The sequence below is a fragment of the Xiphias gladius genome, chromosome 1 (assembly GCF_016859285.1).
Source record: "Xiphias gladius isolate SHS-SW01 ecotype Sanya breed wild chromosome 1, ASM1685928v1, whole genome shotgun sequence".
Classification (NCBI taxonomy): domain Eukaryota; kingdom Metazoa; phylum Chordata; class Actinopteri; order Istiophoriformes; family Xiphiidae; genus Xiphias; species Xiphias gladius.
Window position 1 is genome coordinate 12,042,186 of NC_053400.1, and position 24,755 is coordinate 12,066,940.

General features: G+C 41.7%; 1 protein-coding gene across 3 annotated transcripts in view; it reads left to right on the plus strand.

Annotated features, from left to right (window-relative positions):
- The window catches only part of igdcc4 (immunoglobulin superfamily, DCC subclass, member 4), a 51,504-nt gene extending 33,517 nt beyond the window's left edge, over positions 1 to 17,987 (plus strand). Inside the window, exons 7-20 of one of the 3 annotated variants that reach the window (XM_040134246.1) lie at positions 313 to 723; positions 826 to 990; positions 1,438 to 1,575; positions 2,144 to 2,326; positions 3,143 to 3,349; positions 4,090 to 4,191; positions 4,341 to 4,527; positions 5,047 to 5,174; positions 6,383 to 6,553; positions 6,651 to 6,785; positions 8,457 to 8,559; positions 8,755 to 8,986; positions 9,115 to 9,243; positions 9,464 to 17,987. In XM_040134246.1, coding sequence (XP_039990180.1) covers positions 313 to 723; positions 826 to 990; positions 1,438 to 1,575; positions 2,144 to 2,326; positions 3,143 to 3,349; positions 4,090 to 4,191; positions 4,341 to 4,527; positions 5,047 to 5,174; positions 6,383 to 6,553; positions 6,651 to 6,785; positions 8,457 to 8,559; positions 8,755 to 8,986; positions 9,115 to 9,243; positions 9,464 to 9,997 — 2,825 coding nt within the window. In that variant the 3' untranslated portion in view covers positions 9,998 to 17,987. The remainder of the gene's footprint in view (positions 1 to 312; positions 724 to 825; positions 991 to 1,437; positions 1,576 to 2,143; positions 2,327 to 3,142; positions 3,350 to 4,089; positions 4,192 to 4,340; positions 4,528 to 5,046; positions 5,175 to 6,382; positions 6,554 to 6,650; positions 6,786 to 8,456; positions 8,560 to 8,754; positions 8,987 to 9,114; positions 9,244 to 9,463) is intronic. The other 2 variants (XM_040134255.1, XM_040134263.1) reach the window with 2 other exon arrangements.
- Positions 17,988 to 24,755: the final 6,768 nt, after the last annotated feature.

A 24,755-nucleotide genomic window follows, 5' to 3' on the forward strand; every position in this document is an offset into this window, starting at 1 on the left:
CTAAATCTAATCACAAGATAGTAAACCAATGAGGTTCTGTCTCATTGTAAAAAATTACAATCAAATTTCTAATATCACTATCTAAAGTATAAAATTTCCTTGTTTAAATGGGCACTCCAAGATACTATCATGTTAAATTATTGAAAGCGTAGGTTAAAACTGAATACATGATGTGTTTTCCTGCGATACATCACTTTTGACCTTTCTTTTTAAAATCTGTCTATAAGATCCACAACTTTATCCAAGTGCAATTCTAAATACTTCTTTAATTTTATAGTGCAAAGGAAAAAGCCTTGTTTCCTACTCCCACAGCCCCTCCAGTGATTCTCCAGCCCCCAGAGACAGTGTCCCTCTCCCGGGGAAACACAGCCAGGTTTGTGTGCAACAGCTCTGGGGAGCCTCCTCCAGTGTTGCACTGGCTGAAGAATGGCCAACCCATCAAGTCCTTCAGACGAATGAAGACGCAAAGCCCTGGAGTCCTGCTCATCAACCAGCTGGCACTGGAGGATGCAGGCTACTACCAGTGCATAGCAGACAACGGGCTGGGCACGGCCTGTGCCACTGCCAAGCTGACGGTCATTGTGAGGGAAGGTCTGCCCAGCCCTCCTCGTCACCTGTCTGCTACACCCTACTCCAGCACAACTGCCCTGCTCACCTGGGAGAAGCCTGAGTATAACTCGGACCAAATCATCGGCTACTCTGTGCACTGCCAGCGCACTGCAGGTGTGTCTCTATTCACGAGTGTGTGTGTAGCCATATAGTAAATATGTGCACATTTTCAAAATGAAAAAAGTATTTGATTTGATTATTTTTTATCCTTTTCAGGCTCAGATAACGTGGAGTACCAGTATGCGATGAACAACGACACCACAGAGTATCACTTCAAAGAGCTTCTCCCCCATACTGCCTACACATTCTTTGTGGTGGCTTATTCTCTCATGGGTGCCAGTCGCCCATCCCTGCCTGTTACTGTCGAGATGCTGGAGGACGGTGAGTTATCAAACTAATACAGAGGTAAAATGAGGCCAACCGGGGATGCTTCGATAACTCACACAGCAAACATTATGAGCTTGCCAACCTTGTAACTCCACAGTTAAGTGCTCAAGAGTCATAAAGTATCATCCATTCATGAAGTGTTTTTTGTAGCCGTTTAACAAGCTCAGTAGAGATATAACACAGGAGTATTTTCTTATAGCTGTTAAAAGCTGACCAACATTTTATGCCATATTTCATTTTAGAAGAAGACGATCAAACTGGACCAATTCTTTGAGAAAATGCTGATTTAGCGCGCAGTTTTAAAAGTCTACAAAGCACAGATGAGTTAAAGATACAGTGTGTTTTACAAGAGTACAACAGCAACTGTGCAGATCGATAGGATATAGCTTGAATGTGCATCATCAGACAGCTCAGTATCTCTTTTTTCATTCCCTCCTGCAGTGCCGAGTGCACCTCCTCAGCTGTCTATAGCCAGCACCTCCCCCACAGACATCAGGCTGATGTGGCATCCATTGTCTTTGCAGCGCAGTCGAGGGGCTGTTACCCGCTACCGCATTGAGTACAGCTCTCTGGATCAGGGTTAGTAACCCCTGCTGGACAGCGCTGACAACAAGTTGATTTTAACACCTTTGTGACACACTGAACATAATTTGAGAGGTATTGGTTTCTTGAGATACAAGCTATTCATATAAAAGGACAAGTATTGACAGCCTACTCTACTTTATGAAATTGTACATGTTTCATAATGGTTTAAGAATGCAGAGGTTTGCCGTTTTGTATGATATGGTTTATTATATTTAGACAATGAAGAAATGTTCTTGCAGAACAGTGTCATTTATTCTTAACAACCAGAATGTACAGAGAGATCAAGATCTCTCTGAAAGGAGCTGTTCTCATAATAGGTTGTCCTTGAGAGACAGTAATTTATTTGAATTATTGCAGAAACAAACCAGTAAAGAACACATACTTTTTTCCCGTGTGATATATATTTTCTGTTGAATTATCACTTTCAAGAAAAAAATTTATATTATAAAAAATGTAATATTTCTCTAAATAAAACATTCAGGACATTAGAAAAATGATTAGATACATACAGTGTATATATTGTAGATGTGTGTGTGTGTTTGTGTATTGTCGGTTCCCACAGTGGACACTGTGTTCTCAGTGGAGGTGGGGGGCAATGAGACACAATTTACACTGAGAGAGCTGCAGCCTAACCAGGCCTACCGACTGAGGATAGCAGCTGGAACCGGAGTTGGCTTTGGGGTCCCATCTGAGTGGGCCCAGCACCAAACATTAGCCCACTACAACCATAGCAACCACAGCATGGGTGAGGACCTTTTTCGTTTCTGTTTTTTGTTTTTTTACTGTTATTGGGTTTGTTTGTTTTTAAACGGGGATAAAAAATCAAGAATATCATTATGGAATTTGATGTTATATTGAGAGCTATCAAGATAGGACAAGTCAAGTAACCTAACTCAGTCATTTTTGTCGGACCCATCTTTATCCTGTGTTTGGTCCAATGCAGCTTGGACTCGATTGAAATGAAAATAATATCTTTATTTGACTCTTAGTGGATAAATATATATCTTGGACCCTAATTAATACCTCTGCCAAGGAGGTTATGTTTTCATCCGTGTCTGACGGTTTGTTGGTTTGTTTGTTTATTTGTCAGTAGGATTACGGAAAAAGTACTGAAGCGATTTGTACCGAACTTGGTGGAATGATGAGGCGAGGCCCAGGGAAGAACCCATTAAATTTTGGTCCGGATCTGGTTAAATTGGTGGATCCGGGAATTTTTGATCACTGTCCTTAACATTGCGAGATAGTCCATTTTTCGCCATGGTGGAGGTATGCGCTCTACTGAGTGCCATTCTAATTTGTTATGTCGTTTAACAATCGAAGCTATAATTTCTGTGATTTAGGCATACAACTGATTTGAATTCATTTATACCGTACATTATTACATGTATGACAAGTAGTCAGCTGGCAGTACTGTATATACACTATTTAGACAGTATGTGATCTTTTACAAAAAAACGACTGGTCAAAATATAGCCAGAGATAAAGTCTAATGTTTGGTGGTGTGGACTTGTTGGTCACTAGAGCTGCTTTTTTTTCCTTTTTCTTTTCCAATCTTTATCAGTGATCTTTGCCCCTACCGAGCTGAAAGTCAGAGCCAGAGTGAACACACTCAATGTGACATGGCATCCCTCACCCAATCACACACTGGTCTCTGGGTACAAGCTGTCCTGCCGAGAGGTAGAGGAGTCAGCCAATGGAGAAAGGACTACACAAACCCACACCATCAGGCTCCGTAAGAAGGCCAAGTATCATCTGCTAACTGGGCTGGGTGAGTTGTTAATAGACACCTCTCCAAATGTAATGTACTTTTAGGTGTATTGTGCTTTCATCCGCCCAGATACACACAAACACCAAATTCCAGTTAGATGCGATGGCAGTGTACCATGTTGATGGTCATTTTTGTAACCTCGCATTTAGCTTCCTTTGACAAACTATTAAATCAAATGATGCCCACTTTGCTTTACAAAAAGGTACTGCACACTTACACTATGGCAGGGCTTTGAGATAGCCATATTGCTTCAATTCTGAGCAAGGGGAATGCTGTTTTACTAGTGTCCTTAACAGACAGAGTGTTGTGTTTCACTCAAAGATCAAAAGAAATCTTACTTCAAAATAAGGAACAGACATAGACAGGCACCACTCAAAAAAAATAAAAGTTAATCATTTTGCATCTCATTCAAAAACTGTGTTGCAGTTAAAGCTTTTGAATGCAGGTTGTAGCACGGTTGCCATTTGTGGTTTTCACAATACAGGGCCAGCATCCAGAGAGCCCTCTAATGGATTGATTGCATTTAGCTTACATCTAGGGCCTAATGTCAATGCTTAAATGTCTTGTCTCTTTAAGATGCTGCCTGGGTTCACTTGTAATATGTGTACAGCATGTAATGACTAGGAAAATCATTGTGTCATCTCCCAATCATTTTGTCCTCCTTTTCCCTCTTTCTCTATTCCTCCCTCTCTGCCTCCCACTCTTGTCTTCTTCTCGCACTGTGTGTTTGTGTGTGTCAGTCCCTGACCGGCAGTACGAGGTGAGGGTTTGGGCATTCAACAAGCAGATAGACGGAGCAGCTTCTGTGTGGAAGGGAAGAACAGACAAAGCCAGTGACAGAAGTAAGATATCTCTTTGCATGTGTGCATGTATGCATACATAAATGAATGAGAGGTTGTAATAAATAAATGAGGGGGAGTAATAAATAATAAAAAATGATGTTTAGACTTTCCAAGATTCGAGGCAAGTAATGTGCATGTGTGTGTTAAAGCATCGTCGCCGCCTATGCGCCCCCCTCCGTTGCCCCCAAGCAGCATCCAAGCCAAAGCCAACAGTTCCACCTCTATCTGGCTGCGCTGGGAGAAACCGCGATTCAGCAACGTTCGCATCATAAACTACACAGTCCGCTGCAGCCCAGCGGGAGCAACCAATGCCTCCCTGGTCTCCTATCACACCAGGTCAGAGCTCCAGTGCTACAGCACTGCTTCCTGCAGAACCCTCGATGTAACAAGGTCTACATCATAAAGCTCAGCACAGTGTTTGAAAATATCTTCATGAATGATACAAACCCAAACTCTGATGAAATAAACCTTTAAAGGTAACATGATTCTGCTTCTAAAAATTGACCAATAAGTAGAAATGCTCTACAGACACTCTTAGCCAGAGAAAGGAGAAATTGTGTATTAAAGGCCTTGATTTACATGGGCATTCTGTGAAGGTTAAATCTGTCGATGTGTGAAGGCTTTAAATTGCTCCACTAAAGAAAGGTTCTTAGTATACCTTTTCTTCTTGCTCTGCCTAAGAGTGCCAAAGAAACGGTTTTCTTTTAGTTTACTTTTTTTTTCATCTTTGAGACCCCCTTAGCCTCTGCATTTCATTTCATAAAAACTTTTTTCTGTCCAACACCAAAAAAACCAATGCATTTATTTATTTGTTTATTTATTGATTGATTTATATGTTTTGTTTGTGTGTTGCAGCTCGGCTCAGGAGATACTGCTCGGGGCGCTGAAGCCCTTCACCAGTTATGAGCTGGCGGTACAGTCTAATGGAGTGGATGTGGTGGGACCCTTCAGCACCACTGTGGAGGAATCCACTTTGTCTGACCGTGAGTCTGTACTGTGCTCCTGTCAATTCAGTCAGTTAACTGTTTTTCCTGTTTTATTTTTTAATGGCCCAACGTTCAAAAAGCCTTACGATTTCCCTCCAGGTTTTAAAACATGTTAAGCAATCAGCAGGCTACCTAGAGTAGGTGGGAGCTTTCTGATGCACATGTTTTCCATTTACTTGGTTAGAGAATTAATTCAAGTGTGTACTTCAAGTCTTTCTTCTCTCAAGTGATACTGATGAATGAAAACACTCCTTTCCCTCAAAACCTCTGCAGCGCCCTTGAACGAGTCATTTAACCTGCTCAAAGGGAACTAAACTGTGTAGGTATACTGGATGGCTAGTATAGATGAGGATCTAGGATGAGTGAACATTTTCTATTTGAGTAGGGGTTGAAGAAAAAAGTAAGAGCTTAAACTTCAGGGTATTCAGGGTATTGGTCCTTTCAAATTCATTTAGCCCAAAATACAGGTGTTAGAGACCTAAAAATTTTACCCGTTTAGATTTACAGGTGCATATGTCACACATAAGCTTTTGTGTCTGCTTAAATATGCCCCTTTTAAATAAATGTCATCTCCTTGTTAAAGTACACATTCATTCTTTTAGAACCGTTTTCAAATGAGCTGCATTTGATAGGCTGTTTATACCAGTTTCATGTAATTATTTTAGCCCTGGTCTCCATCTAGCAAGGTAAAGGTGTTCAGTTTTTGCTTTTCTGAAATTTTCAAATGCTGTAATGTATGCGTGTGAGGGTGTGCTTGAGTGCCCGTACATGCAAGTGAATATTTGCTCACTCGTGCAGATCAGTGTGTTGGCTGGCCGGTGGCCAGTGAACATGGGAATTAGTAGTTGGCATCGAGAACTGATAACTGGCCCTAATAAAACACCCAGGTGTAGTAGTGGCTCTCACGTTGGCCAGCGGCTCTGTCTGCCAGCCAAGTAAGGGTGGTGAGTGTAGAGCGGGCCGCTTTTAATGACATTATTATCACCAGTCACCCAGTCACACTCTCCCCTCGCGTCACCTGAGCCCCAGCCCATTCCCCCATTGCCCTGCTTGTCCCCTCTCTCCTGTACCCAGGTGTTGGGGACATGAGGACGCAGATGGTTGTCACACAACATGTCGATGCCCACACAAAGACATACATTCCCCAGCTGTGAGGCTTCATTTCTGATTTCTAATTACTGACCCAGTCGTCCTTTCTCCTCCAGGGCCCTCCACACCTCCGGAAGAGCTGCAGCTGAGTGCTCTGGACTCCTCTTCTGTGCTGGTGAGCTGGCGCCCTCCACTGGAGCCTAATGGTATCATCATCAGCTACATGATCTTGTACAGTGGCAACCTCAGCCAGCCTGAGCACTTGTGGAAAAATCTCTCTCAGGACGGTGGGTGTTGGCTGGCATGACACAACTTGAGTGCTTGGCACAAAAAACTGATGAAGGACACTGACAATTTTCCCCTGTCTGTCGCTGTCTTTCTCAGGGAGTGTAACCAGCGTGGAGGTCCAGGGTTTGTCCAGTGGCACCCAATACTTTTTTAAATTGGGAGCGTCTACTGAGGTGGGACCAGGGCCTTATTCACCTGTAAAGGATGTTCACACTCCCCTTCAGAAATATGGTACATATCATGTAAAATGTATCGGTGACTATGATAATGAGAAAAGAAGTAAAAGTAGTTTTAGGAGCACTGGTAGCAGTTAGGGTGATGAGGCAGTAAGAGAGGAACTTTGACAGTATGGGAAAGCAAAAATCTGAATCTGACATATCTAATGTCTGTATTTTCATTACTGAATTCTTTATGATGATTAATCGATGATTGCTAATTATAATTTTTGAATTTCAGTACATAGAAAGACAAGTAACAATACATAAGGTATTCTTTCCCTATTTTCATTCTTTTTTGTGCAAGACTTTCACACATTCTCACAAGCAGATACACACACACATTTGTTTTCTATACTTTCAAGGAGCCCCTTAATGACAAAATGCATTCCCGGGCCCCCATCCTTAACCATTAAAACGAAACGCCTAACCTCATCTGCAACCCTAAACCTAATTCTAACTTTAACCTTAAAACCAAGTGTTAACATCCCAGCGGTCCTTTGAAGCAGTGCGGACTGGCCAAAATATTCACAATGCAAAAATGTCCTCACTATGAAGAAAACTGAAACTTGTCCTCATAAAGATAGCAATACAAGGCTAACACACACACTGCCATACTCATGCACACATACACACACACACACAGTCTTTCCTATTAAGGTGGGTAATTTGTCCCTGCCAGCAGAGAAAGTGCAGCTCTGCAGGATACTTATTTCTCCTCTCCAATTCTGGTGCATTTTGAGGATAATATTAAGGGTGGCTATCAAAGGGGTGGCATCATCAGCAACCCCCCAAGGGAGATCTTTGAATTACTGATCTCAGTACCTAGCAAAACTGCAGTGAAAAGCACTTTCTTTATTCTCATGTCACTTTGTGTTTAAGCATGCAATCTCATTATACACTTTTTAATTCCATCAGTCAGCGTTTCAGCTTTACCTGTAATTATTTAATGCCCTTTTTATCTTTAAATAGAGGGAGTGATAAATACAGAACCATTTACGCCACTGTGAGAGAACATGAGCCCATTAAACTCGTTGTCCCTACACCGTCTTTAGAAACAGTCCCATCAACGACGAAAATAATAAGCTTACATTTTGAGTTTAAGCATTTTATTTCTCTCTCACACATACCAGAGAGGAATATTGCTGTGTACATGATATCCACCAATCTATAGTACTTATTCATACAATACTTTGCTATATACACACACACACACACACACACACACACATATTTTATTTTACTCAAATCCTTAATAAAAAGACAGGGTAACGGGTTTATTTTGCTCACATGGGCAGTAATAGTGTTGCCGGTATGTAGTATGAATGGGATGCTGGGTGGGTGAGAGCCATCTGTTTCCTCCCCATGTCCAGATTGACAAAGATACCCAGAATAAATGAATACCAATGAAGGCCTGCCTTATATCACTTTGTTAAAGTAACTTTGTCTTAAATGAAGAAATCAATACATTCTCACAGTCTCTTTACATGAGGCCTGGGCCAAATAATATTTCAAACTAAGATAATTCTTTTTATTCTTTTAAGATGGACTTCTAGATATGAGCAATATATCGTTGCTGGTTATAGATCAAATAAATAAATAATGTTGTATTTCTAGGATTGGCATCGTTCCTGCCGTGTGTAAACTCTTTTTTTCTTCTTCTCCATGTTGTCTGATATTATAACAGAGCTCGACATCCATGCAGTGACAGGCATCATAGTCGGTGTATGTCTGGGACTGATATGCATTCTCCTCTGCATGTGTTTCAGCTTTCGTAACAGCAAATCCAGGTGTGTTAACACAACAGTGTCAGTACATGTACAGTTCTTATGCACTCATCTGCCTTCCCAATGTATCTTACTTGTTTTACTTACACCAACTTTTGTTTCACGAACATGAAGCCCGAATCACAAACCAGGCAACCGTATTGAGATTCAGGCTTGTCCCAACTCCTGTACTATCCCTCTCATCTCTGCTCCACATAGGGAGATATCAGGGGGCCTGGACTCCACAGCTGTGACCCCTCAGTACAGGAGAGGAGGCTGCCCCGTACCCTCCAACGTGCCAGAGTGCAGTGATAGCCACGAGCTGGAGACACTGATGCCCCCAGGCAGCCAAGAGTCTGGTCAGCCACTAGCAGAGGTCCCAGAGGAGCAGAGCCTGATGGCAAGTGCTAATCCAGGGGATGGGGAGGATGCCCCTGCAGCTGAACCCAAGGTCAAAACTTGCAAGGGGGGGGGGACTCTTTTCCATATGGGCCTTGGATTCTCTGTTATTTTTTCCATGTATTGATAGAAGATAATAGTTCTAATTTTGATGCATCCGCTGTGTTGTTCATCTTGCAGGTGGCTTGGAACGGCTCTGTGAGTCACAATTGGGCCAACAGAATCACTAGATACAGAGACACCATAACAGAAGACTCTCCAACCCTCATTAATGGAGCTCTCAACATGCTAATTACTGATAACGGCATGGTAAATGGATGAACTAAATATAATGACGTCTAGTACCATATCTATTTTAGTAATCAATCTGTCTGACAAGCAGCTTTGGCGGTAGCATCACTGAGACAAATGGCTTTTCTAATTGACGTTTGCTAAGGCTGTGATAGAACCATCACTGTTCAGGGAAGGGGTTTAGGAAACAGTCTATTGTGATAATTGCATCAAGTAACAGTGACATTTTTTGTTGCAGGGCTTAGATGATCATCTTTGTAAATCTGTGTGCAGTAACCAGGTCGAGGCAGAAGTCATCGTTCACTCAGAGCTGTCAGATCCCGGGAGGGAGAAAGACGAGGGGGGCAGCGAAAGGGAGAAGGATTCTAACACCACCAAGGGACCCTCATTATCAGAGGATGGATATTCCCCTTTGAGCCAGCCAAGCCTGCCAGGAGAAGAGGAACCTCTAGAAAAACTATCACTGGCCCAAAGCCTCTCAAGTTTTCCCTCGATTAAGTTGGTTGGTAATCACAACAGGAAGCTAGAAGGCACAGGTGACCAGCTGATTGCAGACATAGAGCCACAGCAGGACATGGGGCTGACCAATGGCTTCCACTCCCCTAAGTCTGTCAGGTCTGTGCTGAGGTCAGAGCATCTGGAGAACGGGGACTCCAGACAACGCCCTTCTGCATCAGGGAAGGCCATCTCTGTTGGGCTGTCCACAGCCCCCTTTGTCAGCTCCGGCCTTGTCCACTCTACCTCAGCAGCACACAGTTATCTGTGCCCATAGCGTCTGCACGTGGGGCATCGACCCTTCCACAAACATAGAGACGATCAAACTGATTTTCTTTCAAAAGTACAAAAGCACCCAGGAAGAATCCCTAAGGATTATTTTTATGCACCTCATTATTGGATTTCTTTCTCTTCCTTGCAAAGTTTTTATAAGTACTTTGAATCCATACTTTCATACGTGTGTACAGTACACATATACAGTATATTTTTAGTGGTAGAGTACTGTATATGGGTATGCTTTCTCTAGCATTGCAACCATGTTTTCTTCTGGGTTTCTTTCCTGTCCGTGGGAAAGAAAAGAAAGATTTAACTTAAACAAGTAGATGGAAGTGGATTGAAGGAGGCTATTCCCACTTTGCCGCACATGGCTCTGTTCCACTCAGGAATAAGAAAGCCTGGAACGTTCCCTGAGTGAGTGAGCACTTGGACAGGCTATAATCATGGCTGGAAGGATCAGGAGTGGAGGCTCAGTGGGTCTCCCTGGGCTTCGTCGTGTGGATGCCACTTTACTGTGGCACTGAGGAATAAGCCTTAAAGAGTATATGCACACTCTGAGAGTGCAGAACACCTGTGTCTCTCTCCAGCCTCCTGCTGTCTCAGGGTCCGCGCGCACACACACACACACACACACACACACACACACACACACTTAAACACACACACCTAAACACACAGACACCACTAAAATCATAGCCGATTCCATGGATTCTCACAGAAACTCACATGGTCAAACGTAAACACACATTTACACACACATATCCTGACTGGAGTGTGGGGGTCTCAGGTGCCTAAATATTCTAGGTGCGTTTATAACCTCCTGTATATTTCTATAGATTATTATATTCAGAACAAATTCCAAACACATGTCAACATCTAGGAAAAAACGCTCAAAATATAAAAAGATACTGAGTATACAGATTTGGTTCACATGAAGTATTTCTTTCCAAAATGCCATATATCCAGGTGGTGTGATTTTGTAAACCAAGGACACTCAGTTGAAAAGTGAAGTGGGTTTTTTTGTTGTTGTTTTTTTTTGTTTTGTTTTAAAGATGGTGGATATCTCATTTTGGAATCAAAGTATTTACATGTTCATGTTGACACTGGTTTAATTATGTTGGTGAGAGAACTAGAGGAGATGTTACAACATCCCATCTGTAGACGACTCTTCTGGTTTGGCTCCCAGTTAGGGATGCACCAATGTCCATACTGTTGTCAAGATACTGTGCCGTTAGTTGCAGCCAATTAATTTTTTATGTGAAATGCTTGCCATGTGTTTAATTCAAGGTAAATTCAACTTGACTCTAAAAGCCTGATTCAGCTGTATGGGAAGTTTCCACAATGCTCTAGTCTGACCAGATACGAAAAGAGTTTGATGAGAAAAAATAAATAAATTTCCTCAATTTTTTTACTTTGACCCAAAACTGTTCAATGTATTCCTTAAATATTGGATCAGATTGCTTTTCCTAATTAACCAATGTATGAAGCTGAGTGAGTCAGTACCATTTTTAGTGTAAAAGGGGAACTGGTGCATCCCTACTCCTTATCAACAGCACTACCTCATTTCTTTTCAGGACGGTTTCCAGTGTGGTTTTATTAGTGTTATGTAACTAGCACCTTTTTAAGATCTTTTTCTTAACTTGTCTGACTTGACAGCTTTCGGTATTTGCAGAAATAATCATTCTACACTAACTGTATGTTCTAGTGTTATGTTCAACAGGAAATTGTCGCTTTAGTGCATTGCAGCCTCTTGTCAGATCGCTGAAAGATTGTTTCACTCAGTATTATGCTACTTTTGAACCCCTACAGAAAACAAGCACACACAGCTTCTAGCCAGTTTCAACCAGTAGCAATTCCAGCCAAACCGGCGCAAAATATAGACAAGGGAATAAATAGCTCCTGCAATTTGACACTTGTGCCACTTGTGCGCCTAATGGATGTTTTATGGAATACATATGTATATATATGTATATAAATATATATATATATATGTATATGTACACACACACACACACACACACATCGTGGGATGTAAAATGCGGAACCAAAACGTACTCACCAGCGTTTAAAACCTTGACATTTTGTTGCAAAATCCATTAATTCCCATTTCAAATGTTCTGTGTAAAGTTCATCTTTGGTTAACTCTGACTCACTAAGCTGTCTTGATAGTGCTGGCCTTTGAGGGGACAGAGTCCAAAATGGAGGAACCTTATTAGCTGTTTAACTCCATATACACCTCTGTAAGAGTAAAAACTGTTTCACCAAAGAGCAGACAGTTATAAAACTGGAGTCTATGGTACAAAAGCATTGTTTGAATAAACTGTGTGACCTTATTGTCTCGATAGCAACAAAAGCAACAAAGTATTGTGAAATGCTGAACAAAATGCCACGTAAACTGAAAAGTGGAGAGAAAATAGAGAGAAGCTTCGGAAACTGTCATGATTGACTAGTGCTTGAACGGCCAGGTCGGCTAACAAGTTAACAGTTGGTTCACCAGCTACAACAAGATTCAAGATTCAGTGAGCTCACTTAAACAAGGGCAGAAAAAGACAAAATAGTATAATCACTCACTCATAAATCAAATATTACATTAAACAAGTATAAAACAGATTTATTTTTTTTAAATAATCATTCAAGCATAATACAAATGGGTAAAATAAAATAAAATCCCACACATAAGAAAACCTTAGATGATACACTAGCACCTGTAGTGGAATTAGCAGCAACATCAGAGAGATAAAGTGCTTGAAGTGCATCAAAAACGTCTGCCTTATTATTTAAACCCACCAAGTGGCCTGAAGTGCTAGGTTTAGAGTGTTAAGGAGGCAGACAGCTTCAGCATATGTAGAACTTTAAGGCCCTTCTTCTGTAATCTAGCTTTATAGATGTCCGCTAGGGGCGGGAGATTGCATCCAATAATTCTGGTTGCAGTACGCACCACTTTGTCCAACTGTCTCCCGTCCTCAGCTTACATGTTGCAAAACCACAGTTATTGCATAGGTAAGGATGCTCTCCACTGCTTCTCTACAAAACTGCACCATACCATTCCTGGATATGCCATATTTCTTCAGTTGTCTTAAAAAGAAAAGTCTCTGGTGTGCTTTCTCGAGAATAGTGGCGTTTTCCCCACATTTCAAGGTGGAGGTGATTGTCACTCCCAGGAATTTGTAGCTGACCACCTTATGAATATCAGCGTTGTTGATTACCAGGGGTAGGGGGTCCCCACAGCCCCTGCAACAGTCCACCACTAATTCCTTCGTTTTGGAAACATTTAATTCCAGGTTGTTTGCATTAGTCCAGTCCACCAGAGATAAAACCTCACTTCTGTAAGCAGTTTCATCAGTCTTAGAGATCAAACCCACGACTGTGGTGTCATCAGCGAATTTCAACATCCCAACAGACTGGGAGTGGGCAATGCAGTCATTTGTGTGTAATGAGTTCAGGATTGAGGACAGTACACGCCCCGGTAGGGCCCCAGAAGAATTTGTCGTTTAAGTTTGACCACCTGCGTCCTCTCCAACAAAAAGTCAAGATATTTTCGTTGGAGAGGACACAGGGACTGTACGAGTCCCATATGATAAAGTTTGTCATAGAGCCTGGATGGAAGAAGAGTGTTAAAAGCTGAACTGTAAGCAGAACCCTTTCATAGGTGCCAGAGGCCTCAAGGTGTTGAAAAATAGAGTGCAGGCACAATGAAACTGCTTCATCAACAGACCTGTATGCTCTATATGCAAAGTGATGAGGCTCTAGGACAACGCTGGAGAGATGGTTACATACCAGGCATCCACAGATTTTCATAACAGATGTCAAAGCAACAGGTCTGTAGTCATTCGGACAGCTTGGGTTGGGTTTCTTAGACACAGGAACAATCACAGCGGACTTAAATCATGCTGGGACCCTCTGCCATGCGAGGGACCAGTTAAGAATCGCAGTTTAAAATAGGGGCAAGTTCATATGCACAATATTTCAGGGTAGCAGATGATACCAGATCAGGACGTGCAGCCTTCCTATGGTTTTGCCTGCACAGCAGGTTTTTTTTACCTTATTCTCCCTGATTAAAAAGGAAAAAGGCTGTGAGTCAGCTTTAGTATGAACCTGCAATAGAAGTTATTCAACTCATCAGGCAGGCTGGGTTCAGTATCTAGGGTGACATAATTTGTCTTGTAATTAGTTATTGATTAAAAGCCCTGCAATAGCCCTCTGCTGTCCATCAAGTTAAGCTTGTCTTCTAGCTTGTCTATATACTCTGCTGTAGCTTTCTTTACCACTTTTTCAAATATATACTTAAATGTCGTAAAGATTTTTGTCACCTTATTTGAATTTTTCTTCCTCCACAGTGTTTTAATATCTCTACTAAACCATGGCTTATTACTACCGTAAACCCTTACAGACTTGGATGGAACACTTATATCTATCAACAAATTTGACGTAAGATGTGACCATATCAGTAAAAGAGTCCAGGCTGTCATTTGGCCCCTTCAATACAGTCCGGTCAGTTGTAGCAAGACAGTCACCCAGCATATCTGTCGCTTGGGGGGGGACCATTGTCTGACAGTCCTCCTGCAGGGTTTGGGAATGAGAAAAACAGTGGTGCGGTCCAATTCTCCCAGGGGAGCTCTCACTACAGTGTCTTAACACCTGTGAAATAACACAAAAACATTGATTGCGCATCTCCTCACCCTTGGGAGCTGTAAAAATTTGCTCTCTATACCTTGGCAATGTTCTCCTTAAGCTGACGTGGTTGAAAACAACCAACAGGAAAACTACTGAGCCTGGATGGGAGTTTTCTATCTCCATAATATGGGCGGATAGCTGCTGTTAGCAGGGATGTATACAGTGGATGAAAGATGCACATTTCCTGGGACTAAAAATGGTATGCATCTGATAGTAAGAGTCTCAAGTTCAGGAGAGCGTGACTGTGACATAGTGCGGTGTTCACGCCGTCTTTGCCGCACCAAAAGGCCGGCTCTTCTCCCTCACTTCCCGGGCTTTCGCGGCTGGATCGCACTGACACTCTCACCAACAGCAAAGTCGCCCGAAGTGTGTAGCAGCTTCGCTTTAAAGCCCAGCATTTTCCCATGTATTTGTAATAAGTGCAAATGATCATAGTTGATAAAACAGCGTGCACTTTCCACGCTGAAACTCACACACACACACACACAAAAAACACACACACAGCGTGAGCAACACAGTGTCACCATAGCACGACACCATCGTGCAAAATCAGTTCACCAAGTAGCCCTGTGAGTAGTTACTATGTCACCCCCTATTTCACAGTGGGGTGTGACCATGGCTTAACACTCATTGCCTGCGGGTGGCACAAGTGTTAATATTACAGCAGCTTTAATACTGTATTTCTGTAGGAGGCGATAATTGACATGTCTCTACTCTTGAGAATGAGTTTGGGAGTTAGTTACAAGCTGGTTCCCATAGGTGCTTAACATTAAAAAAGACTATTTTAAGGATGCTAACACTATGATTTCACTAATTTCACTTGTGGTGGAAAGAAAAGGGCGGGTATTACTCTGTATGAGTGTGATGTAATCTGTAGATATTATTATGGCGTTCATCTGCGTGATTCTGAAACAATGGCGAGTTTGCCACGGTCGGGGTCAGTGGGTAACAATAATAATAATAATAATAATAATAATAACATCCTCTTTAAAAAAATGATAGATTTAAGCAGAGCATAGTCAGAGCATGTCCAGCCCTGTTGTACATGATGTCTCATCTTCTCTCAGGTGGTTTTCTTCTAGTCATCCAGCAGTGAGAAAGGGAGTGGACAAACCCCTTCAATCCTGCCTATGTTTCTATCCATGTCCATGCAACTGTAAAAATCTCACTAGCTCAACCCAAAAACACCCACAACAGAAATGTAAATGGTTCCTCGTGACATGTATGAAACATCCTCAACATGTTTCTTACCAACATAATTGTGTTTGCTCTAAAACTTTGATTGTTCTTGATTTTCTGAACAAAAATGCATGGTTGGCACCTCAAAGAGACTTATTTTTTTAGCCTTGCCATGTATGTACTTAACATCACAACAAGATTAATATTTTTTTTTTTTACTGCAGTAGGAGACATATAGGGACAGAAGTGAATGTGTTGTTAGCAAACCTGGGTCAAACATTAATTGGAAGGTCATTTAAGGATGAATGCCTGGTGTTTGCTACATCAGGAGAATTCAGATTTTACAAACTGTCCCTTATAGAAATGTTCATTAAATACCTTCTTATTAGACTTCTAAAATATATGGCACTGACTGCACTGTGCTATTTGGCAAACCACACTTAAATGGACTGTAAAGAGCAATTCAACAGCAAGCCCACGTGGGCGGCAAACAGCTGCCCGAACCCCTCAACTCATCAATCTAAAGTGGAAAGCGAGCTTTATTTGTGGCCGCGGTCCAGTCAGTGATGTCAGAGCAGGTTTTCCGCTATTAAAGTGAAGCATCTGCCGTGGCATCGTTGATCCGGGTGACATACTAAACCAATAGAGAGCAACGCAGCCAAAGCTTTCTGCCTTGTGGTTTGATGATCACTCGCCCTTAATATATAAGCTAAAGCAAACCACCAAAACTATGTATATTTTTGACCCAGGTTCTTTACTGATACTGTTCTATATTGATAACTGTTTTTCGTCATCCTCAAACGCTTGTATGTCCTGAGTCTAGAAAGAAGCTTAATATTCTCAAAAGCATTCCATTTCGATATCATACACATACCTCTCTGAGTCCAGGTCAGTCATGATTAGCCGCCCTGCATTAAGAAGAGAAGGGCTAAAGCCCAGACCGTGCTCCTTCTGCTCTGACAGGCTCCATCCAGACCCAGGCTCAGTGGCGGTCACTGAATCGGGGCAGTTCAGGCAGCGTTTCGAGTCAGTCACATTCACACAGGATGATTTTTTTGTGAAGCTGCCTCACGCCCAACATGGCCATTTTCAGAAGTTTTTATTTTGGATGTATATTTGTCCTAAACAAATCAGAAGCTTTGGACATCGCAGGCGTTCAACCCTTACAGCAGGGATGGTGTTCAAGAGCATTTGGTGAAAAAGCCCCTGATGTCACTGCAGATAGACCACAGCCATTTGGTGCTCAAGTAGACTAGTTTTTGGATGTTAGACAGTGAAACAAAGACTCTATCACATCTGTGATACAGGAGTTAGATTTTATAATAATATAGCTGCCAAATCTAATGTAAAATCCTCTGTTGATAATTTTCAGTGACATACATTATTTAAAATTAGGGGTTTCATGTTGGGGTTTTTTTTTTTTTCACAGATATTTCAGTTAAATCACGCCATTTTGCCTGTGTTATAAGTCTTGATGCAGTAGTGGGTAATTATGGTGTGTGGAGCCACCACAGATGATCTGAAATGGGGAATAGCATAAGGCCTGCCTCCAGCCTAAAGGATGTATGCTCTCCTTATTATAGGAGCTCTTATAACTCTTTTAACCACTATCTCTTAGATAGATGTAACTTTTTTCCTGTTGTGTTTCTTTTTGTTGGCTGGAACAATCAGATTTTTTTGGAGGAAAATTGCTCTTGCTCTCATTTCATAGAAATGATAATTACGTTGATAATTATGTTCATTTCAACATCTTCTTGTAAGGGTTTTATTAAAATAGTGTACCTCATGTTGGTACCTTTTTCATTCGATTCTGATCAGTTTCTTGATACCGCACATTTTATAATGAGTAGAACATATACAGGCAAGCATGCTGTTGTTTTGTGAGCAACGTTGTTCACAGAAAACAGGACAGACTGTTTCGTTTTACCTCAGTGTGAGTCTTTACTCATTACAGCGGCCTGGATTGTCTAGTCGAGTGGTGAAGGGGTAAACAAATGAGGGGAGGAGGGGCCAATGGAAGAAATTGACTTTTTACATTGTTATTCTGTAAGAGTTAGTTATTACCAAGAGTTTAAAGCAAGGGTTGACTCGATTAGTACTCGTGCTTCAAATGAAAATCAGAAGAAAAACCAAAAAAAGAAAATGTCTGGATGAATAACAGCCTAAGAGTCCGTTTTTAGTAGAATGCCACTTTTACGCAACCCAGGCGACTGTAGTACTAAGCAGGGAGAAGGGCTAAAGGGACATCCTCCCCAGGCAGATCATACCTCTCAGTGCAGACAGCCATTTAGAAATAATTGTCTCTTCTCTACTCAGGTGCCCCATCTTTGCAAAAAATTGTAGAGGATCATGCCAGCATATCTGACTCAGATACATGTCATTTGTTGTCAAACAAAGCCTCATTTTGTCCTTTTGGAAAGTAAATCAAGAATAACTCTTATGCACGGATGACATTTTGTTTTGTACAAATCCCTCAGTGTATTTCTGTCTCTCTGGCTTTTCTCTGTACATTCTGGTGCTTTGTGGTGAGCTGCTTTGTCCAGTGATGTCACATTGTTGTGCTTTCTTTTTTCTTTGCTTTTTTTTTTTTTTTTGTATGTCTTCTTCCCTAGTTTTGTGTGTACCAGCTCAGTCGTGCTTCTCAGAATGTGTAAGCCCAGACTCAGACTCTGTGGTCATGTGCCACCAGCGACGCTTTGCAGCTACTCAGACACCTTTATAATCATTTTGAGCTGAACAAGACCTCACGCATTCATGTCACCGACGCTACTGTAGGAGCAAATTGTAGGAGCACGTAGTAGATTAGCACCTCTTCTCGGGCCATTAGCGACTTGGGGCTGTCATCTTTACATATCTAGAAGTGCAATTTTCTTAGTCTGTAAAACGACAGATGGATTACTCAGTGTTAGTCATGGCGACCATGGCCATGATTTGTGATAGAAATGTTGCTTGTTCAGAGGAATCGGTGACTTGATAGGTAGTGCTTGTGGTTTGTAGAAAATATTTCCACTGTGTTGCCAATGTGAAAATGTTAAAACTCACAGCAACTCTCAAGATGTCTGTGGAAACTACTCTTCTGTAAATAAACATCGAAGAAAAACAAAAGTAAGCCTCAGTTTGATTCTTGGGGTCTCTACCAAACTGTGCATGCAACAAACAAACTTGAATCCCACTTTGATTATTTTTTCTTTTTTCATCACTTTTGTCTCCAAGGATTTATCGGTCAATTTAACTCCCTGTGTGAATGCTTTTCCGGGCATTTTATGTTCCCAAAAATGGCCTTTAAGTTCCCCTCTAAAGCATGTAATGTATACTTTATACATTATACAACGAAACACTAATTAAAGGATCTGGTCTATTATTCAGTTATTCTTGTGACAGTTAGTTGGCATCATCCTCATTTTAGATTTGTATTATGTTGTTTTTGTTTGTCAGTTGTTTTTGTTTGTCAGTTGTTTTTTTTATACCGAAAGGTCATATATATAGATACAGTACAACCATAATGCCACCCAATTGAGCATTTTGACATTTTGGGAAATATCCTAATTCACTTTCAGAGAGAGAAGACTGATACCACTCTTGTGCACTAAATATGAAGCTACAGCTAGCAGCCAGTTAACTAACTAAACTTCTGGTCCTTAAAACCCCAGGCTGTTATTTTTCTATATAACATGTTAATTTGTGAGCTTTGGAGGCGCTTGTAGGCGGATTTTTGTTGCCTTTGGATGTAGCCTGGCTGGCTGTTCCCCCCGTTTGCAGTCTTAATGCTAAGCTTTTAAGATAACTGGCTGCTGGCTGTAGCTTCATATTTAAGACACGGTATGAGGAGAATGGTATCAATCTTCTTATCTTACTCTTGGCAAGAAGGAAAAATAAACATATTTCCAAAAATGTCAAACTATTTTTGTTAACTGTTAGCTGTAACTTTTTTGTGTCTTAACATTTTTTGTGTCTTAACTGAGTCAAGAACATCAAGGAATCATTACATCACATTTCTAAAACAGGGATACTTAGAGGATAATAATTTACTACTGCTAGTTCTATTAGAATATTATTGTTTATTACTGAAAAGAATAGGAAATGCAGAAACTTAATGAAGTCACTTTACTTTCTAAAAGTGACTGTCCCGGCTCCGCTGAAGGACAACATGTTATACACAAAATATGATGTCTCTAGGGCCAAAGTTAGAGTTAAATAAATCCAGCATAGTAATAACTGGCCTCCCAGTTTCCCTCTGGACACACAATTCATTCAGGTAACATGCCCTCAGCTACTTTGTGCCCCACCCTTTTCACTCCAGCATACTCTGATGACAATGATCAGTCATACTTAAAGTTGCCATTTTTGTATTAACCACTGGAGGGCAGTGTGGTCCTCCCCAATGATTCTTGAAAAGAAGCACGGTAACCCGGTGCCACTCCCATTAGCAGAGACTGCTGCTTGAGTGTTGGATGACATGTGCTGCTCTAACCTCATGCCTGCTTTGGCTATAGATGTGTGCTACTGTAAAGATTACTGTGTGATCCTGCAAAAAAAAAAAAAGAAAAAACACTGTTTTCATCACGTTTACATGCAGAGAAAAAGAGAAAAATATTGCTTCATCACGTCACAAAAAGATGCACATTTCAAATACAAAAGGTGGGAGAACTGTGTGAGTGTCTGCGTGTCTGCGCATATGTCTGCACATCTGTCCATCTGTGTTTCTGTATCTTGGATGGATGGGTAATTCTCAGTGTGTATGTGTGCACAGGGGAAGAGAGACAGACAGACAAACTTGGAAAAAAGACAGAGAGAGGGAGGTGGTGGAGATAACCGGGAGGGATGAGGGCAGAGAGTTAAGACAGGAGCACTGAGGCGACATCACATGGCCGAATCCTCTAAAGAGTTAGATAAAAGCTCTCGCTGAGTGACAGAGGGGTCAGACTCCCTGTCTCCAGCCACTCATCACTGTTAATCAGAGGGCGAGGCTCCTCTGCAGAGGTCTGAGAAGGGACACATCACACACCCACGTGCAACCATATGGACAAATACAAACTCGCATGCATTCATCCATTCCAATACTTTACTGCCAGTGCACCTGACTGAATGTGCAATGTGTATTGTCAGTGTGTATATGGCGTTTCCGTCCTCCAACAGCCGAGTGGTCTCTGGGCTAGTTCGGCGTGCCTCATATTTCATCGGAGAGGCAGGCGAGTGGAGCACAGAGAAGTCAGGTGAGGGCTGTGCTAATGAGGTAGAGCGCACTGCCTGTGGGGAAATAACTGTGTGAAGCTCTTGAATCAGCCCATTCATTCTGCCTCTTCCTGCGCCTGCTACTACACCACTGAAGTCTCCACCTTCAGCATCAGCTCTGCTTTGTTCGCTGCTGAACTGTATGTGCTCTCTGAAAGTTCAAAGCATACAGTAGAGGACCTCCTGGGCTGGCGAGGATTTGCACATTGATCTTTGTGTTTGTAGAAAGTGGGGATTCCAGTTGCAGCTAGCCACTAAATAAAAGAATAATCAGGTTTCAACACCAGGACCAGAATATAAACTACAAAAGTACCTATTTTTAAGCACGAAATGAATGTATCTCGGTAATTTATAGCTGAACTAGGTGATATCAGCCATATTGACCCTGCTCCATAAGATCCCACTGCTGTCTTGTATTTGATCACCTTTGCCAGACAAACATCGTCACCATCCAGTCTGTACATATTAAAACATCATCCTAACATTTCTACAATCGTCTTCCCTGCATGGAAACGTAAAATCGAGCCTGTCCTCTATGTAGGTTAAAACAAGTATTATTAGGTTTGAAATGTCACAGTCTATTTATCTTCGGATATTGGTTCATTCAACGCCTTACACTAAAAGCATCTTATTGACCACATTCCCTTTTTTCCTCGACTGTTCCTGGTTTAAATCCCCACATAAAAAGCTCCTGGTGCCTTATATGTGCTGATGACATCATGGGTACAGGTCTGGCGCATGACCTTAGCTGAATGTCACTTCATCTCTGCTGTCTTTCCTACTGTTTGCCCCCTAAAAAAAAAAAGTCAGGGAAAAAAAACATAAGAGTGTGTTCTTTGTAAAATGTACTTCCCGATATATATTCTGCTCTGTGTATACTTGATATTCAAGCAATTTCGTTAGATTCTCTTGGAAAATTAAATGGCATTCGGATTCTGAAGGGTTTCACATTCTGCATGCATGTACATATGTCTATATGTACCGCATGTCCATGTTTTTTGTCCGTCAGTATCTACTTGTATGTCCGCTGTCTTTTGGCCTGCATTCATTTAGCAATTTTCTGAAACTACTATAAGGAATAACACTACTTGCAGATGAGACATTTTCTCAGTGTCAGCTATACTGTGGGTTATAACCTGCCAATCACATATTCCCCAAACTAAACAGACACAGCCTGAGGAGACAGAGAATGAAGCAGGCTAAGGTAGGAGATAAATAAATGAAGTCAGGGAGAGGGGGATTTTAGAGGCGGATGAACTTGGGGGAAGTCATCTGCTTTATTTGGACTACATATCTCTGGAATTATATTAAATCCAGTGTGCTTTAGAATAAGCTTTAATATACCCTATAAAGTAGCTGTGAAAAGGTGAGCTCACAGAGGCATGGCTGGCAGAGAAACCAGGGACCTGTAATGTTGGTGGACTGTTTGCCCCAGCTTTTTCTCTCCCCTGGGTTCTGTGTGCCACTCTCCATTCACTGTTGGCTGGCCACAATGGAACCCCAGAGGGGAAGCAGCTTTCAAGATCACTGTATACCAATTTTCTCAAGTACAACCAGGGCCAAGAGAGTATACTATTATTCAAAGTAAAGAAACAATGCATCCTTTGCTCCCTTGTCCAGACAAGAGAGGGGATTGGATGAAGGAGTTTAATTATGCTGTTAAAATGATTGTGTTTTTTCTTTTTTTTCTTTTTTAGTTTTTACCTTTACAAATGTTATCCTTAATTTTTCTGTCCTTCCCTCCTACTTACGATCCAAACCACACAAGTCGACTGCTGATAAGTTGCCCATGTAGGGGGATGCATTGAATCTGGTAATGGACTGACAGCATGCCCATCTCACTGGCTTTACCTTGGGCCAGCAGTGAGTTGATCCAGCTATACTTGTGAGCCAGCCATGGCAATGAAAACCATCAGCTTTGGGCAGTGCATGTGGATTGAATTCTGCATGTTGCCTGCCAGTGAGGGCTTGCTCAGAGTAAAGTGCTGGCTCCTGGCCATCCGTCATCCGACAAGGGTTTTACTTGCCCTTACATTATATCCAACTCTGACCTGATGTCAAAGCGGTAGGAGCTCAAATCTCTGCATACATTACACCAGGCCTGGCAGAGTCATGTAAACACACAGGTCCTCTGAACTCGAGGGATATATTTCCACCAGTATTTATGCCTGCTAGCATTACAAAGTTATGCATTTCTACTGGTTTGTGGTCTGTCAACAGCAGTGACATCCAAGTGTATGTGGCTAACTCTGTCTGAAATATGTGATTTGCATGAAAGTCTGGAGGGTGGACTTGGTGCACCCTGTTTGCATTTTTTTCTGGGTCTTGTTGTTTTGTCAGGCTGCGTTGCTCTCTCTGCTTGATTCTCATGTAGGCAGAGGACATACGTCGGGATTACATCTACACAAACTGGGTTGCTCCATTTGCTGAAAGAGCAAAGACTCGTTCGATAGTCATGAAAAGTTATAAAGCCATTCCTTGGACAGAGAATACCATTTACGAGCGCGTGGTTCATCTACGTAGTGAAAATAACCTCAATGCTACATCATCACAGTAAAAAACAAGACTGAAGTTCTAGTACACAAATTAATATGTCATCAATTACCGGTGAAATGTCTCCATAGCATGTAAACTAAATCACATATTATAGTGGTATTTTGCTAAATTATGATAATATCTTAATGGGTTTTTTTTTACAATGGAATTTTCATTTGATGTATCCTTGAAGAGACTCTTTCAAAGGCCATTTTTAACACATCCAGGTACACAGCATTCATTTCTCTGTCAACACAACCCATTATCTTTTTAGCATGTGTAGAAAATGATAAAACAATGACTGTAGTCCTGCATTATAAAGAAGGATGTAGTAAAAATGACTCATACTTTGAGCTTTGTCTAGAACATGTGTGCTGTCTGTGGCAGTGTTTGGTAGTGCAGCCTTGCTAGCTGGGCTTGATGCAGGAGACTTATTTCCACATCAGTGAAGGGTACAAGCTGAATCTCAGTGGGCTGAGTGACCCACTTTTCAGCTCTCCAAGTATGTGCAGGCGCTGTGCGCTGCACATCACACAGCACTCGGCCCGTTATCTAGATTCGCTCACAAGTCGCCGCCAGCTTCTGCTGGCAAAAGGCGGGGACGACAGCGAGGCATGCCAGCCATTGATGTCATCAGGAAGGCCATTGAAAAAAAATGTATACATTTTACATAGGCTGTTGCTGCAGTTTAACCATCGCAGCCCTGGTGAAGAAGTTTTGTTAGTGTTGCATACTGTTGCAGAACACCTGAGGCAATGGTGTCCATCAACCGCTTACTTAAAAATCAAGCAAATTTTGTGTACTGGCATACTGTCATTAGTATAATCAAAGAACGTTTTTTTAGTTTTTCAAGTCTGTCTTTAATCAGTGCTAACGTGCTCAATAACATTGAAACAGTTTTTGGTGACTGTAATCATCCTTCCGCCGATACTGACCCCGAAATGATGTCTCTCTAACATGAGTCTAATGTAAGAGATCAGGGGCAAAATCCACAGTCCTCCTTCTTTGCAAAAATGCATTCTAAGGTTCACCAAAAGCTAATACGAGTTAGACAAATCAAGTGGGTATAATGCAAAGGCACAAAATAACCGCCTTTGTGCTACTGTCCCACCAACCAAGCTCAGCGAGGAAACACTGTA